At 39.0% G+C, this 17,377-nt stretch overlaps 1 protein-coding gene and 1 long non-coding RNA gene across 10 annotated transcripts in view; one reads left to right on the plus strand and one right to left on the minus strand.

Annotated features, from left to right (window-relative positions):
* MAGI2 (membrane associated guanylate kinase, WW and PDZ domain containing 2) overlaps positions 1 to 17,377 on the plus strand; it is a 1,351,061-nt gene that overhangs the window by 754,845 nt on the left and 578,839 nt on the right. For all 7 annotated transcript variants that reach the window (XM_032873261.1, XM_032873263.1, XM_032873262.1 and 4 more), the window contains one exon: positions 16,713 to 16,832. In XM_032873261.1, the coding sequence (XP_032729152.1) occupies positions 16,713 to 16,832 (120 nt within the window). The remainder of the gene's footprint in view (positions 1 to 16,712; positions 16,833 to 17,377) is intronic.
* On the minus strand, positions 1,543 to 16,714 carry LOC116876882. 3 transcript variants are annotated; one of them, XR_004384477.1, is made up of 4 exons: positions 16,534 to 16,714; positions 15,817 to 16,024; positions 3,729 to 3,892; positions 1,543 to 1,665 (listed from the first exon to the last, which is right to left on the minus strand). It is a non-coding gene; the product is annotated as an uncharacterized LOC116876882 (long non-coding RNA). The 3 variants fall into 3 exon arrangements; XR_004384476.1 differs by lacking the exon at positions 1,543 to 1,665 and having other exon boundaries at positions 3,464 to 3,892; XR_004384478.1 differs by lacking the exons at positions 1,543 to 1,665; positions 3,729 to 3,892 and adding an exon at positions 14,716 to 14,818.

The following is a 17,377-nucleotide window of genomic DNA, read 5'->3' on the forward strand; positions in this document are numbered from 1 at the left end:
TAGTGATAATTCAAATGCTATGCAATTATGAAATCATTCCCTTTGCTCTAGCATTTCCCCAGTGTGCAGATTCTTGTGTATCAGCAGTCAGTGATGTCTTAGTACTGTCAATAATTATGATCATTGAGTGTAGGAGCCTTAAAATTGAAAATATAGGTGTATCAGCTTCAAAAATAATCACTCCAAACATGGCTTATCTTTTTAAAATAATATATGTATATTATTTTAAAGACTTATTGATTTATTTTAGAGAGAGCTGGTGTGGGGGTAAGAGGTTGAGGGAGATGGTGTCTTAAGCAGACTCCCCTCTCAGTGAGACCCCCACGCAGGGCTTGATCTCAAGGCCCTGAGAGCATGCCCTAAGAATAAACCAGGAGTTGGACATTTAACTGACTGTGCTACCCAGGTGTCCCTAATAACATATATTTTTTATTTGCACATACTTGACACACGATGTTATATAAACATTGCCTATCTTTCTTAGTATCATGGGTTTTGAATTCAACTGACAGGGACAATAAGATAAACTTTGAGTCTTGAAAGACATTTCTCACCTCTACCCCTTGTTTTCTCTAGTGTTTACACCAGGAATATACTTATATAAGTGAAATCATGGAATTGGTGAAAGGATATACTTTTCTAAATAATTTGTTCCAACAGAGAGCTTTATGGGCACCAGTTCCACAATGCCTGGTACCCATCCCCTGATTGAGTCTGATTAGTATAGTTGTAGGCAAGCTTTAATTTAACATATAGTGAATCAGATACCTTGGCATAGAGAAATAGTAAGATGTTATTTTGTCTTGCTTGCTGGAGATCCCAAAGTTTTCATTTGTGTATTCTTTTTTTAAATTACTACTATAATATTTTCTTAATATAAGAAATCTTCTGCATCAGATAATTGTTTTTGCTGTATTATCATTTACCACTCCTGGAGAGCCACATTCAAGCCTCCTGTGTCTTTCAGGATTTAAGCCATATTGTTGTATATGTTTGACCAAGATGGTTTATATTACTTCCAATAATAATGAAAGTTATTAATAAATAAACATAAATGGGGATTTGTCTATTACCTTCCAAATTCAATTAACTTCTAAGACACCTATGGAAAAGCAATGTGCAGAAGCAGTAAGAGAGCGTTGCAGGGCTCCAGGATACCTCTCATGACTGTTCACCTATATACCTACAAATGAAGAATGGCTTGTTTCCTCTGAACCCACAGCATGGCTATTGATTACTCTAAGGTGAATGCTAAGGTCATGAACCACATACTTTGTGAGTTGCTGTAGTTAAATGAATAATGAAGTTTCGTATTGCTTTTAGTTTGGGTTTCCAGAGATCAGAGCGAGGTTAGAGCAGTGATTCTAGAATCATTGTCTCTAGACTAGCAGCATCCATACCTGGAAACTTGTTAGAAATTTAAATTCTCCGGTGCCACCCAAGTTACGAACAACAAAATATGAATGAATGAATGAATGAATGAATGATTCTGCATGTGATTCTGATGTATCCTAGAACCATTAAGAACCATTTGTTTGGGTATGATATTGCCTCAGTCCAAATTGTTAAGATGCAAAACAGTAATTGGTGCTGTATGGGACATTAGTCTGAATTTTATATCCAGATATATCCAAGGAGAAGTTTCTTCTTCAAAAACTTTTGTGTCTGAAAAACATAGAACATAATTAGCTATGCCAGTTCAACTTTAAGCAATAGTCGGCAGCCTGCTATTTTAGAGGCTGAGAGTTTTGAAATCATTCTTGAGGTTTAGAGCAATACAGTGTTAAGAAGACAAGTCAAAGTTACTCTTGGTATTTTGCAAATGGATTTGTCAAATACTTAATATTTCATAAAATATGCAGAATGTTTTCTTGAGGCAGTAACTACTTCTTATAGTAACAGGTGATTAATTGAACCAAATTGCAGGTTTGCTTTTTGACCTTAACCCTCCCATCAGCCAATAAGAAATCTATAAACTCCACATTGCTTTATAATCTATCACAGAGGATTTAGTGACCCAAACCATGTAATTTCTCTTGCTAACTTTAGCTCTGTGTTTATATAAAATCATACTTCGGGACTTTATATGATTGAAAATGAATGTAATAAAACCCAAGATTTAAGCAGGTTATATAAAAATTGATTAGAGGCATTGGCCAAGGAATCTCCTGAATGTTTTTATTGGAAACACACATACAAATCTGGTGATAGTGTTCACACTTGCTAATGAGTAACTGACAAACTAAAGAAGTGTCTTCAGAAATCTAAGAGTAAGTTAATTAAAGGTCGAATCCAGAGGAAGTCACTGTAGCTGTCAAGATATATTTTCTTCAGCTTGCAGTTGAGAAATGCCAGGAATAAAGAGAGAATGTATTCAGAAACATGCTTAAGAAAATAATTCATTTTCTCCAATTCTCACACAGTGACCCATCTGCTTAGAACACATTGACTGTTAATGATTGATTCCGAGTCCATTTCTTTAGCAAGTGTGTACTGGGTGCCTACAGTGCAATGAACACTGTAGAATTTTTAGCATGCCAGAATAGATTACAATAAGTGACTGCACTGACCACCACCTAGGTAGTAAAACTTTTCTGTAGTCCAATATCTGCTTTTTTTTTTTTTTAAAGATTTTATTTTTCATTTATTTGTCAGAGACAGAGGGAGAGTGAGCGAGCGAGCACAGGCAGACAGAGAGGCAGGCAGAGGCAGAGGGAGAAGCAGGCTCCCTGCTGAGCAAGGAGCCCGATGTGGGACTCGATCCCAGGACGCTGGGATCATGACCTGAGCCGAAGGCAGCCGCTCAACCAACTGAGCCACCCAGGTGTCCCCAATATCTGCTTTTTAAAGCACTTTACTAGAATTAGAATATGTCAGGAGGCTGAGGCAAAATGTGCCTCAGAATTATATGTACCACAAACATCTTGCTCTTTCCTTCCTAAGACAAAAGGAGCAATGTTCCTTCATTTAAAAAGTAGAATATGAATTAAAAAAAACATTCATTTGGCTCCCCCACTTGCGATGGTGACAAAATGACCAGTGGCCTTGACGTGCTTCACTGTGTAGCAAGAGTAAGCTAACCATTTGGGAGCATTTATTCTCTTCAGACATGTCTTTTGAGCCGAAATGCAATATGCTTTTATTAACTCACGAAGGGGGTGTTATTCATACAGTACTTAATTTAGGAATTACTAAGTAAGTTTTTTAAGAAATGAGGAAGTAGGAGATAAAGCAAAGACTCGATTTGGTAGCATTTCCTTCATTCCCTTCCTGTTTATTTTGCTTTTGGAGGAGTGGTCCAGGAGACAGAGAATGAAATCTATAAACCATACTTTGGGTAATAAGATTGACTTTGGACTTATCTAAACACTACTTAGGAAAGTCCCAGCCAAATATAGAAGAGAATTAAAAGATGAGCTTCACTTTTTAGCTCTATGATGAATCACCTGTACTTCCTCTTTTATCCTGCCTTGCTTCTGCCCTATTCCTAATGCTGGGGGATAACTACTTGTTACTGGTGAGTGTTGCTTCACTGTCACCTCTCGATTCATAATCCTTTGAATTGGGAAAGTATAATTATTTCAGCACAAAAATGAGGTAACTAACTGCTTCAGGAAATTCAGCTTAACTATTCCTCCAGTCTAGATATTAATTACCTTAGGTTCAGATTCCCATTGTACAATACTTCATCACATTTCACGTTATTTGCTTTATTATTGGAATCTTACTTCTTTCCAAAGGGGTATTCATAGATCACCAGTTGCTTTCTTTTTCTTTAGCCAATTGCTTTCTCCTTCTGGGGGCCGATTGATTTAACAAGTAATATCCTTTCTTCCTGGACGTGTAGATCTGACATCATGCTTTCTGACTCTTGTTGTTGAAGGTCCTATGCCTGTGGGTAAAAATAAATGACTCACTAATCAAGTTTTATGAGCGCTTTCACACGTTTCAGATGATTCAGCAAATGGTAGGGAACTTCTTGCAGCCTACTCCATAGATTCTACTGGTTCTAAATGTCTGCCTAACAAAAGACAAAATACCCCTGTAGGTAGTGATTGAAACGTTGTCTCACATTTTAGCACATAATCAAAGGAAATGAATTTATATCTCAACTTAGGTTTCTTCTTTTTTTTTTTTTTAAGATTTTATTTATTCACCTGAGAGAGAGAGAGAGAGAGAGTGAGAGTGCACAAGCTCGGGGAGAGGCAGGAGAGAAGCAGACTACTTGCTGAACAGGGAATCTGACTTGGAGCTCGGTTCCAGGACCCCAGAATCATGACCTAAGCCAACTGCAGATGCTTAACTGACTGAGCCATTCAGGCACCCCTCAACTTATGTTTCTTTATACCCAAACAATAACCATGGCAACCTGAGTCTTTAGATGTAAGAACTTTTTTATTTTATTTTTATTTATTTATTTATTTTTTTAAATTTTATTTTTTATAAACATATATTTTTTTTTTCCCCAGGGGTACAGGTCTGCGAATCTCCAGGTTTACACACTTCACAGCACTCACCATAGCACATACCCTACCCAATGTCCATAACCCCACCCCCCTCTCCCACACCCCTCCCCCCAGCAACCCTCAGTTTGTTTTGTGAGATTAAGAGTCACTTATGGTTTGTCTCCCTCCCAATCCCAACTTGTTTCATTTACTCTTCTCCTACCCCATTAACCCCCCATGTTGCATCTCCTCTCCCTCATATCAGGGAGATCATATGATAGTTGTCTTTCTCCGATTGAATTATTTTGCTAAGCATGATACCCTCTAGTTCCATCCACGTTGTCGCAAATGGCAAGATTTCATTTCTTTTGATGGCTGCATAGTATTCCATTGTATATATATACCACATCTTCTTTATCCATTCGTCTGTTGATGGACATCTAGGTTCTTTCCATAGTTTGGCTATTGTAGACATTGCTGCTATAAACATTCGGGTGCACGTGCCCCTTCGGATCACTACGTTTGTATCTTTAGGGTAAATACCCAGCAGTGCAATTGCTGGGTCATAGGGTAGTTCTATTTTCAACCTTTTGAGGAACCTCCATGCTGTTTTCCAGAGTGGTTGCACCAGCTTGCATTCCCACCAACAGCGTAGGAGGGTTCCCCTTTCTCCGCATCCTCGCCAGCATCTGTCATTTCCGGACTTGTTAATTTTAGCCATTCTGACTGGTGTGAGGTGGTATCTCATTGTGGTTTTGATTTGTATTTCCCTGATGCCGAGTGATATGGAGCACTTTTTCATGTGTCTGTTGGCCATCTGGATGTCTTCTTTGCAGAAATGTCTGTTCATGTCTTCTGCCCATTTCTTGATTGGATTATTTGTTCTTTGGGTGTTGAGTTTGCTAAGTTCTTTATAGATTCTGGACACTAGCCCTTTATCTGATATGTCGTTTGCAAATATCTTCTCCCATTCTGTCAGTTGTCTTTTGGTTTTATTAACTGTTTCCTTTGCTGTGCAAAAGCTTTTGATCTTGATAAAATCCCAATAGTTCATTTTTGCCCTTGCTTCCCTTGCCTTTGGCGATGTTCCTAGGAAGATGTTGCTGCGGCTGAGGTCGAAGAGGTTGCTGCCTGTGTTCTCCTCAAGGATTTGGTTGGATTCCTTTCTCACATTGAGGTCCTTCATCCATTTTGAGTCTATTTTCGTGTGTGGTGTAAGGAAATGATCCAATTTCATTTTTCTGCATGTGGCTGTCCAATTTTCCCAACACCATTTATTGAAGAGGCTGTCTTTTTTCCATTGGACATTCTTTCCTGCTTTGTCGAAGATTAGTTGACCATAGAGTTGAGAGTCTATTTCTGGGCTCTCTATTCTGTTCCATTGATCTATGTGTCTGTTTTTGTGCCAGTACCATGCTCTCTTGATGATGACAGCTTTGTAATAGAGCTTGAAGTCCGGAATTGTGATGCCACCAACTTTGGCTTTCTTTTTCCATATTCCTTTGGCTATTCGAGGTCTTTTCTGGTTCCATATAAATTTTAGGATTCTTTGTTCCATTTCTTTGAAAAAAATGGATGGTACTTTGATAGGAATTGCATTAAATGTGTAGATTGCTTTAGGTAGCATAGACATTTTCACAATATTTATTCTTCCAATCCAGGAGCATGGAACATTTTTCCATTTCTTTGTGTCTTCCTCAATTTCTTTCATGAGTACTTTATAGTTTTCTGTGTATAGATTCTTAGTCTCTTTGGTTAGGTTTATTCCTAGGTATCTTAGAGTTTTGGGTGCAATTGTAAATGGGATTGACTCCTTAATTTCTCTTTCTTCTGTCTTGTTGTTGGTGTAGAGAAATGCGACTGATTTCTGTGCATTGATTTTATATCCTGACGCTTTACTGAATTCCTGTACAAGTTCTAGCAGTTTTGGAGTGGAGTCTTTTGGCTTTTCCACATATCGTATCATATCATCTGCGAAGAGTGAGAGTTTGACTTCTTCTTTGCCGATCTGGATGCCTTTAATTTCTTTTTGTTGTCTGATTGCTGAGGCTAGGACTTCTAGTACTATGTTGAATAGCAGTGGTGATAACGGACATCCCTGCCGTGTTCCTGACCTTAGCGGAAAAGCTTTCAGTTTTTCTCCATTGAGAATGATATTTGCGATGGGTTTTTCATAGATGCTTTGATAATATTGAGGTATGTGCCCTCTATCCCTACACTTTGAAGAGTTTTGATCAGGAAGGGATACTGTACTTTGTCAAATGCTTTTTCAGCATCTATGGAGAGTATCATATGGTTCCTGTTCTTTCTTTTATTAATGTGTTTTATCACATTGATTGATTTGCGGATGTTGAACCAACCTTGCAGCCCTGGAATAAATCCCACTTGGTCGTGGTGAATAATCCTTTTAATGTACTGTTGAATCCTATTGGCTAGTATTTTGGTGAGAATTTTCTCATCTGTGTTCATCAAGGATATTGGTCTGTAGTTCTCTTTTTTGATGGGATCCTTGTCTGGTTTTGGGATCAAGGTGATGCTGGCCTCATAAAATGAGTTTGGAAGTTTTCCTTCCATTTCTATTTTTTGGAACAGTCTCAGGAGAATAGGAATTAGTTCTTCTTTAAATGTTTGGTAGAATTCCCCCAGGAAGCCATCTGAACCTGGGCTTTGGTTTGTTTGGAGATTTTTGATGACTGTTTCAATCTCCTTACTGGTTATGGGTCTGTTCAGGCTTTCTATTTCTTCCTGGTTCAGTTGTGGTAGTTTATATGTCTCTAGGAATGCATCCATTTCTTCCAGATTGTCAAATTTGTTGGCATAGAGTTGCTCATAATATGTTCTTATGATTGTTTGTATTTCTTTGGTGTTAGTTGTGATCTCTCCTCTTTCATTCATGATTTTATTTATTTGGGTCCTTTTTCTTTTCTTTTTGATAAGTCTGGCCAGGGGCTTATCAATCTTATTAATTCTTTCAAAGAACCAGCTCCTAGTTTCGTTGATTTGTTCTATTGTTTTTTTGGTTTCTATTTCATTGATTTCTACTCTGATCTTTATGATTTCTCTTCTCCTGCTGGGTTTAGGGTTTCTTTCTTGTTTTTTCTCCAGCTCCTTTAGGTGTAGGGTTAGGTTGTGTACCTGAGACCTTTCTTGTTTCTTGAGAAAGGCTTGTACCGCTATGTACTTTCCTCTCAGGACTGCCTTTGTTGTGTCCCACAGATTTTGAACTGTTGTATTTTCATTATCATTTGTTTCCATGAATTTTTTCAATTCTTCTTTAATTTCCTGTTTGACCCATTCATTCTTTAGAAGGATGCTGTTTAGTCGCCATGTATTTGGGTTCTTTCCAAATTTCCTCTTGCGATTGAGTTCTAGCTTCAGAGCATTGTGGCCTGAAAATATGCAGGGAATGATCCCAATCTTTTGATACCAGTTGAGACCTGATTTAGAACCAAGGATGTGATCTATTCTGGAGAATGTTGCATGTGCACTAGAAAAGAATGTGTATTCTGTTGCTTTGGGATGAAATGTTCTGAATATATCTGTGATGTCCATCTGGTCCAGTGTGTCATTTAAGGCCTTTATTTCCTTGTTGATCTTTTGCTTGGGTGATCTGTCCATTTCAGTGAGGGGAGTGTTAAAGTCCCCTACTATTATTGTTTATTGTCGATGTGTTTCTTTGATTTTGTTATTAATTGGTTTATATAGTTGGCTGCTCCCACGTTAGGGGCATAGATATTTAAAATTGTTAGATCTTCTTGTTGGACAGATCCTTTGAGTATGATATAGTGTCCTTCCTCATCTCTTATTATAGTCTTTGGCTTAAAATCTAATTGATCTGATATAAGGATTGCCACTCCTGCTTTCTTCTGATGTCCATTAGCATGGTAAATTCTTTTCCACCCCCTCACTTTAAATCTGAAGGTGTCTTCGGGTTTAAAATGAGTTTCTTGTAGGCAACATATAGATGGGTTTTGTTTTTTTATCCATTCTGATACCTTATGTCTTTTGATTGGGGCATTTAGCCCATTAACATTCAGGGTAACTATTGAGAGATATGAATTTAGTGCCATTGTATTGCCTGTAAGGTGACTGTTATTGTATATTGTTTCCGTTCCTTTCTGATCTACTACTTTTAGGCTCTCTCTTTGCTTAGAGGACCCCTTTCAATATTTCCTGTAGAGCTGGCTTGGTGTTTGCAAATTCTTTCAGTTTTTGTTTGTCCTGGAAGCTTTTAATCTCTCCTTCTATTTTCAATGATAGCCTAGCTGGATATAGTATTCTTGGCTGCATGTTTTTCTCGTTTAGTACTCTGAATATATCATGCCAGCTCTTTCTGGCCTGCCAGGTCTCTGTGGATAAGTCTGCTGCCAATCTAATATTTTTACCATTGTATGTTACAGACTTCTTCTCCCGGGCTGCTTTCAGGATTTTCTCTTTGTCACTAAGACTTGTAAATTTTACTATTAGGTGACGGGGTGTGGACCTATTCTTATTGATTTTGAGTGGGGTTCTCTGAACCTCCTGGATTTTGATGCTTGTTCCCTTTGCCATATTGGGGAAATTCTCTCCAATAATTCTCTCCAATATACCTTCTGCTCCTCTCTCTCTTTCTTCTTCTTCTGGAATCCCAATTATTCTAATGTTGTTTCGTCTTATGGTGTCACTTATCTCTCGAATTCTGCCCTCGTGGTCCAGTAGCTGTTTGTCCCTCTTTTGCTCAGCTTCTTTATTCTCTGTCATTTGGTCTTCTATATTGCTAATTCTTTCTTCTGCCTCATTTATCCTAGCAGTGAGAGCCTCCATTTTTTATTGCACCTCATTAATAGCTTTTTTGATTTCAACTTGATTAGATTTTAGTTCTTTTATTTCTCCAGAAAGGGCTTTTATATTTCCTGAGAGGGTTTCTCTAATATCGTCCATGCCTTTTTCGAGCCCAGCTAGAACCTTGAGAATCGTCATTCTGAACTCTAGATCTGACATTACCAATGTCTGTATTGATTAGGTCCCTAGCCTTTGGTACTGCCTCTTGTTCTTTTTTTTGTGGTGAATTTTTCCGCCTTGTCATTTTGTCCAGATAAGAGTATATGAAGGAGTAAGTAAAATACTAAAAGGGTGGCAACAACCCCAGGAAAATATGCTTTAGCCATATCAGAAGAGATCCCAAATCGTGGGGGGGCGGGGGGGGAAGGGGATAAAAAGAGGTTCAGAAAGAAAAAAGAAAAAAGAAACAAATAAAAAAAGAAAACCAATAATGAAAAAAATATAAAAGGGAAAAAATATATATATATTAGATAAACTAGTTAAAAAACGTTAAAAAAGAAAAGGGTAAAAGTTAAAAAAATTTAGCAGAAGAAGAGAAAAAAATTGAAAAAGAAAAAAAAAATTAAATTAACTGCAAGGCTAAAGAATCATGGGGAGAAAGCCATGAGTTCCGTGCTTTGCTTTCTCCTCCTCTGGAATTCCGCTGCTCTCCTTGGTATTGAAACTGCACTCCTCTTAAGTGAACTTGGTCCTGGCTGGGTTTCTTGTTGATCTTCTGGGGGAGGGGCCTGTTGTAGTGATTCTCAAGTGTCTTTGCCCCAGGCGGAGTTGCACCGCCCTTACCAGGGGCCGGGCTGAGTAATCTGCTCGGGATTGCTTTCGGGAGCTTTTGTTCCCTGAGCGCTTTCCGTAGAGTCCGGAGGACGGGAATGAAGATGGCGGCCTCCCAGTCTCCGGCGCGGAGGAGCCGAGAGCCCGGGGCCCCACTCCTCAGTGCGCCCTCAGAGAATAGCGCCCAATTGCTCCCGTCACCCTGGCCTCCGGCCGCGCTCTGAGCTGACCGAGCCTGCGAGCGGTTTAAGGTAACCCCGAGCTGAGAGTCACTCCTCGGCTCTGTCTCTGTAGCCGGCTTCCCCGTTCTAATACCTGCAAGCTCTGCGACACTCAGACACCCCGATCCTTCTGTGACCCTGCGGGACCTGAAGCCACACTGGCCCCGCGTGGGCTTCACCCCAGTTAAGCCTCTAGAGCGATGTCCCTCAGCGGAACAGACTTTTAAAAGTCCTAATTTTGTGCTCCGTTGCTCTGCCGCTTGCCGGGAGCCGGCCCCTCCCCCCGGGGTCTATCTTCCCGTCCCTTTGGATTCAGTTCTCCGCCATTCCTACCTTTCAGAAAGTGGTTGATTTTCTGTTTCTAGAATTGCTGTTCTTCTTCTCTTCGATCTCCCGTTGGATTTGTAGGTGTTTGCAATCTTTAGATAAGCTATCTAGCTGATCTCCCACAACCTGAAGTAGTCTCAGCTGCTACTTCTCCGCCATCTTGACTCCTCCCCCCAGAACTTTTTTATTTTTAAGACGTGTTAGCGTGAATGAAATTATTTATTTAAAACTTTAATTACAGTAGATTCCAAAAGTAAGATAACATCAGTGATGTCTGTTAGATGGTATTGTTCTTAGTAGTACTATTAGTAATACTAAAGAGGAATGCAATCATGTGTCCACAGTATTTGTGTTTTTACTTTTTCTAATACTCTTTCATATGTATTATTTACCTCATTGGATATGACAACTGATGATCGACTGAATGATGTTTTATTTTTTTAATTAAAAAAAAAGTAATTCCAATTAGTTTGCATACAGTGTAATGTTAGTTTCAGGTGTACAATATAGTGATTCAATATTTCATACATCGCATAGTGCTCATCACAACAAGCACATTCTTTAATCCCCATTGCTTATTTCACCCATTCTGTCACCCACCTCCCCTCAGGTAACCATTAGTTTGCAGAGGTTCTCCATAGTTAAGAGTCTGTTTCTTGGGGTGCCTGTGTGGCTCAGTCATTAAGCATCTGCCTTCAGCTCAGATCATGACCCCAGAGTCCTGGGATTGAGCCCTGCGTTGGGCTCCCTGCTCGGCCTGAAGCCTGCTTCTCCCTCTCCCACTTCCCCTCCTTGTGTTCCCTCTCTTGCTGTCTCTCTCTCTCTCTCTCTCTGTGTCAAATAAATAAATAAATAAACAAACAAATAAAATCTTTAAAAAAAAGTCTGTTTCTTGGTTTGCCTTCTCTTCTTTTTCCTTTTGCTCATTTGTTTCTTAAAATCCACATATGAGTGAAATCATATTTGTTTTTCTCTGACTGACTTATTTTGTTTGGCATAATACTCTCTAGCTCCATCCCTGTCATTGCAAATGGCAAGATTTCATTCTTCTTTTTATGGCTAAGGAATATTTCATTGTATATGTATGTACTACATCTTCTTTATCCATACATCACTGGTGGACACTTGGACCATTTCCTTAATTGACTATTGTAGATAATGCTGCTTTCAATATTGGGATGCATGTATCCCTTTGAATTACTACTTTTGTATTCTTTGGGTAAATACCTATTAGTACAATTGCTGTGTGATACGGTACCTCTATTATTAACTTCTTGAGGGACCTCCATACTGTTTTCCAGAGTGGCTGCACCAGTTTGCATTCCCACCAACAGTGTTAGAGGGTTCCCCTTTCTCTGCATCCTTGTCAACATCTGTTGTTTCCTGTGTTGTTAATTTTAACCCTTCTGGCAGGTATGAGGTGTTATCTCATTGCAGTTTTGATTCATATTTCCCTGGTGATGAGTGATGTTGAGCATCTTTTCATGTGTATATTGCCCATCTGTAGGTGGTGGTGCTTGGCTGGTTCAGTTGGAAGAGCTATGTGACTCTTGATCTTGGGGTCATGAATTAGAGTCCCACCCTGGGTGTAGAATGTACATAAAAATAAACTGAATTTATGCTTTAATCCAGAACAACATCTCTAAATTATTAAAACAAAAATAGAATGCAGATGTTTTGAATTCCATCTTTGAAAACCCTTCTGCTACACCATGGTTCCACTTCCTTCTTTTATTTTTTATTTTTTTTTAAAGATTTTATTTTGACAGAGCGAGATCACAAGTAGGCAGAGAGGCAGGCAAAGAGAGGTGGGAAACAGGCTCCCTGCTGAGCAGAGAGCCCAATGCGGGGCTCAATCCCAGGATGCTGAGATCATGAACTGAGCTGAAGGCAGAGGCTTAACCCACTGAGCCACCCAGGCGCCCCCACTTCCCTCTTTTATAAACAAGGGATGGTATAATACCATGTAAATCTGTTTTCAGCTAAACCTTTCTGAGGGAAAGGTTCAAAGCGCATATGGCTAGAAAGATGGTGGTGACATTAACAGAGGAACACGGTAGAGAAAATATGCTTTCATTATGGTATTTCCCTGAAATGCTGAGTCAGATTTGCCACCCACGAGGATGGAATAAACTTTTTCAGACATGCAAAGTCTCAAAAATGTAGTTCCTATGTAACCTTTGATAGAAAGCTTCTGACAGATGTGCTCTGCCAAAAAAAAAAAAGGGGGGGGGGGAATAGACCACAAAAAGAGACATGGGACCTGAGAGAGAGCCATACAACATAGAAGAGGCAGAGTGAATCCCCGGGATGGTGGTGAAGGATGACCCCAGGATGGCAGTTGTGTTGTAGGACAACATAGTCCAGACTGGAGCAGATTAGAGGCTCCAGGAGTGATTTCTTCAAAGGATAAACCTGGTGAAATATCACATATGCTTGTATATGTTGAGAGTCAATTTATCGAACAAGGAGGGAGTTAATTAAATTATCTATCAATATATGGAAAATTGGAAATGGAAACATTAGGTCTAAAGTAAACAAAAGTTATGCAAGAAAGGAAAATTAGTACAAGTTTCAGCTGGAAATAGATTTACATTGTATTATTATTGTAAACATTAAATAGTAATCTAAACACAAGTTTGTTCTATTGGGAGAATGGGAGGAGGTAAGAAGGAGAAAGTGATGTGTTGAAGTGTGAGCAAAAAAGAGCTAAATCCTCATTTGCTCTACCAAGAAGTCAGGAAATAATAGCTGAAGTATACAAGGAAAAAGAAAAAACAAGAGACATCGTAAATAAAGTATTTAAATGTATGGAAGTAAAGTGAAAGAATCCGCTAAAAGAGCTGAAAGTCTTTACCTTTGGGTAAACGGAGGAGTGTGGGGAGCGGTGATGACAGTATGCTTTTATTTAAACACTGAATGCTGTAGAATGGTAGAATCTTAAAAATATCTGTATATGTAACTCAGAGGTAAAAGAAAGGAAAAACAACTAAGCTGCAACAAGGCAGAAGAGAAGAGATTCTTCTTAGCAAGATGGATTGAGGATTCCAATTGAGGGTAAAGATAATGCAGAAAAGGAAAGTACAATTTAATAAACTTCAGGGAATTTGACTCCAGATTATCTCTTACTTTGCCAAAAAGAGAATGAGCTAATGTCTTCTGCTGAAAGTCAAAGCAATTGAATATTAGAAAATGGTGGGATTGTGACAGAGAGGGAAGATGTATAAAAAGATTACCAAGCGGGCACCTGGGTGGCTCAGTGGGTTAAGCCGCTGCCTTCGGCTCAGGTCATGATCTCAGGGTCCTGGGATCGAGTCCCGCATCGGGCTCTCTGCTCAGCGGGGAGCCTGCTTCCCTCTCTCTCTCTCTGCCTGCCTCTCTGTCTACTTGTGATCTCTGTCTGTCAAATAAATAAATAAAATCTTAAAAAAAAAAAAAAAAAAAAAAAAAGATTACCAAGCATCAGTAGTATTAAACTGACATTAGATAACCTGAATTTGTAGGGTGCTTTGTTAGTGATGCTCATGGTTTTCCGTAGCAACTACCGTCTATGAGTGAAATAGCTGATTTTGAACTTGGGGGCATATTAAGAGTTGGGAAATGGTAAAGGTGAACCAAAGGAAAGATGAGATTCTAGGTTGTTTCTGGCCCCTTAGAATTTAGAGAGGCTGGGGTGCCTGGGTGGCTAATTCTTTAGACATCTGCCTTCGGCTCAGATCGTGAGCCTAGGGTCCTGGGATCGGGCCCTGCATCAGGCTGCTTGCTTAGGGGGAAGCCTGCTTCTCCCTCTCCCACTCTCCCTGTCTGTGTTCCCTCTCTTGCTCTGTCTCTCTCTCTGTCAAATAAATAAATAAAATCTTAAAAAAAAAAAAAGAATTTAGAGAGGCAAATAAAGTCATATTTGGTATTCCCAGGGAAATTAGAAAAGATCAAGAGACTGGGGGGTTATATTATAAATAAAAAGAGAATGAGAAAAGAGGATATGAGATGGGTATCGAAGATGGGAATTGCAGCTTTTGGGATTATAGTGTGGAACTTCTTCGAACCATAGTGAGGTAGGTGAGCCCCCAGTCCAAATGGGCAGCCAGCATCAAGCAGGTCCGTAGCAACACGTGACCATGATTTAGCTTTTGGGAGTCTGTATCCCCAATGTAAGAGCTCAGCCCTATTGTCCTCAGGTGCAATGTAGCGATGGAAAGCCAGCCCAGTGAACCAGAGTACTGATGGTTCTCCCTAAAAATCACAACCACAAATATATAGAGTTTAACACGGGTAAGCAAATCCAGTCAAGAAGCAGACCTGGAAATTGCCTTCAAGCATGTGGTCCTGTGCTCACATTGTGCTAGGAATGCATTACCATGCTGCAAGCAGTTAATTAATCAAAGCGTGTCCCTTCTGAAATATGCAGATAAATTAGGAAGGAAAATTGAATCTTTGTTATGTGATTTTTCTTAATGATTAGAGTGTGTTCTAAATAAACAAAAACAAATTGATTGCCAAAAACTATGTTAATGTGCTTTTAATTCACAAGGGCTAAGCATATAAAAGTCAGGATATTGAAAGTTAAGATTCTCATAGGAACATTAATTTGACATTATGCATACTAGGTGTGGGAGGTTTATATTTTATAGCATAAAAGCTGTAGGAAATATTGCAAAATGTATCTCAGTTAAACAAAATGAAATAACAAATTTAGGGGAAAGTCATTAAATGTGATTATGGAAAAAAATTATTTTGTAACCTCTATAGAAGGGTTATAAAATTTAATTTTAGGAAATAATGCCTTCAAATCTTTTCAAAATATGTTTTCAATGGAAATTATTCATTTTTATCAAAAATCGATTTCCCTAGCACATTCAATATTCTGACGTGAGTTTATGCCTTTCATTTGGAGTTCAGATTTGATCCTAATAGACCAAAAGGAGAGTCAACTGGCTCTTTCGTTGCCTAGTTCATAAAGATTTCATAGACTAAAAATTAAATTTTAAGGGTTTAGAATTTTTTTTTTAGTATACAGAGAATATGGAGGAAATTTTAAATATGAAGAAGCCTGCCAGTGTACTAATACTTGCTTATATATTTGACCTCTTTATATTTCTGTAAACTATTTGCATATATGCATTATGGAAATTCCAACCTGATCATACCAAATGTTTTATTTGTGTGGCATAGGAAAAGAAAAGAACTTAAGGCATGTTCAGGGAAGGAAGTGGGCCAGAAAACAAACTGACAGCCTTTGCTTTGTCTCTGTTTCCATTTCTGCCTCATGAACTGGACAGCAGGTCTGGAAGCTTGAATTCTCCCGTCCAGCTGCACTGAGCCCTGGGTGGATGTTTCTGTCACCTTGGCTGCAGAGACTCCATTCATTCTATAGGGAACAGGAGTGGTGGACCCATGAAGGGGCTCCTTGGAGCATGTCACCTCCCAGTCCAATCAGAACTAAAGGCAAGAAGGCAGGAAGGAAAGAAGGCAGGCAGGCAAGCAGGAGGGAAGGAAGGAAAATATTATTAGCATTATAATTGTACCTCAATTATAATGATCACCAATTCCAACTATTTAATTGATTTTTAAGTAATAATAAAGATTTTGTGTTCCTTTATATCAAATATACGTTATTTTTTGGTGCAAATTAACAAATGAAAACCGAAAGTACCCTCACAAAGGAACAGATCATGAAAATATAAAGGTAAATCAACATGCTGCTAACATTTCTATTTTCCATTGTGTTTTATGTCATAGCAAGGCAATCTACAGAACAATAAAGGTTCATTCATAGAAGTGAGATATGTAAATTCCTGAGTTAGCAGACTCCTGGCCCAGTATTCAAAACGCCCTTCAAAAAAGGCACAATGGTCTGCATTTTTCACTGGAAAAAAGTCTATGCAACCACATTCCATGGCAATGAACTCTTTATAAGCTTGATGAAGAAAAATGCTTTGTATACTTACTTTCATCTTTACTCCTTGCTATTTTCTGTTTCCAAACAAACAGAAGGACAAATGCAAACTGCCAGCTCGAAGGATGTATAAACAAGTGTTATTGAATATTCAGAAGTACGGTGGTATTTCTAAAGTTCAGAACAAATCACTTAGAGCCTTTCTTTTGTTTTTCAATTTTCCTTACTCAGGCACCACAAGGCCACATAAGGAGGGTGAGGTCCCCGGAGTGGACTACATTTTCATCACTGTTGAAGATTTTATGGAATTGGAGAAAAGCGGTGCTCTCCTAGAAAGTGGGACTTATGAAGGTAAGCACAGCTCTACTGCTCTTGGTATTCCATTGCTGCATCACATTTTTCTCCTTTGATTGGGATGCATCAGGATACCAGATTTCCAATATGCTACTGTTTTTGGTGTGAGAACATTAATGATGTCATTTCAGGGAAGTATTTCCAAAAAAATAGTTAGGCTACCTCTGGATGAACTCTACTCTTCAGATACTGACATATATGTATATATCCACTGAAGTTGGCTTGGGATGGCATTCTGAGGCTAAGCCGTGATCTTCCAAATAAATTACCTTCATCTCTGGGGAGCATTTCAAAGAGCACAGGGCTTGAGTTCCAGTCCTGTCATTATCTCTGTGTGGTTTTCTTCAGTTTCTTCACTTTACTGGCTTTCACTTGCCTCCCGTGCAAAATGAAGAATTAGGAAAATATGATCTGTGTGTGCTCTCCAAAGCACTGGTATAATAGCAAGCTTACTCGTGCACCTGAGGCAAACATGAACGATAAATGACACTAAAAGCTCAAATGTGGGGAGTATGTGTCAGTGGAAAGAGCACTGTAACATG

This window comes from Lontra canadensis, unplaced genomic scaffold, assembly GCF_010015895.1.
Source record: "Lontra canadensis isolate GAN:19392208 unplaced genomic scaffold, GSC_riverotter_1.0 scaffold48, whole genome shotgun sequence".
NCBI lineage: Eukaryota > Metazoa > Chordata > Mammalia > Carnivora > Mustelidae > Lontra > Lontra canadensis.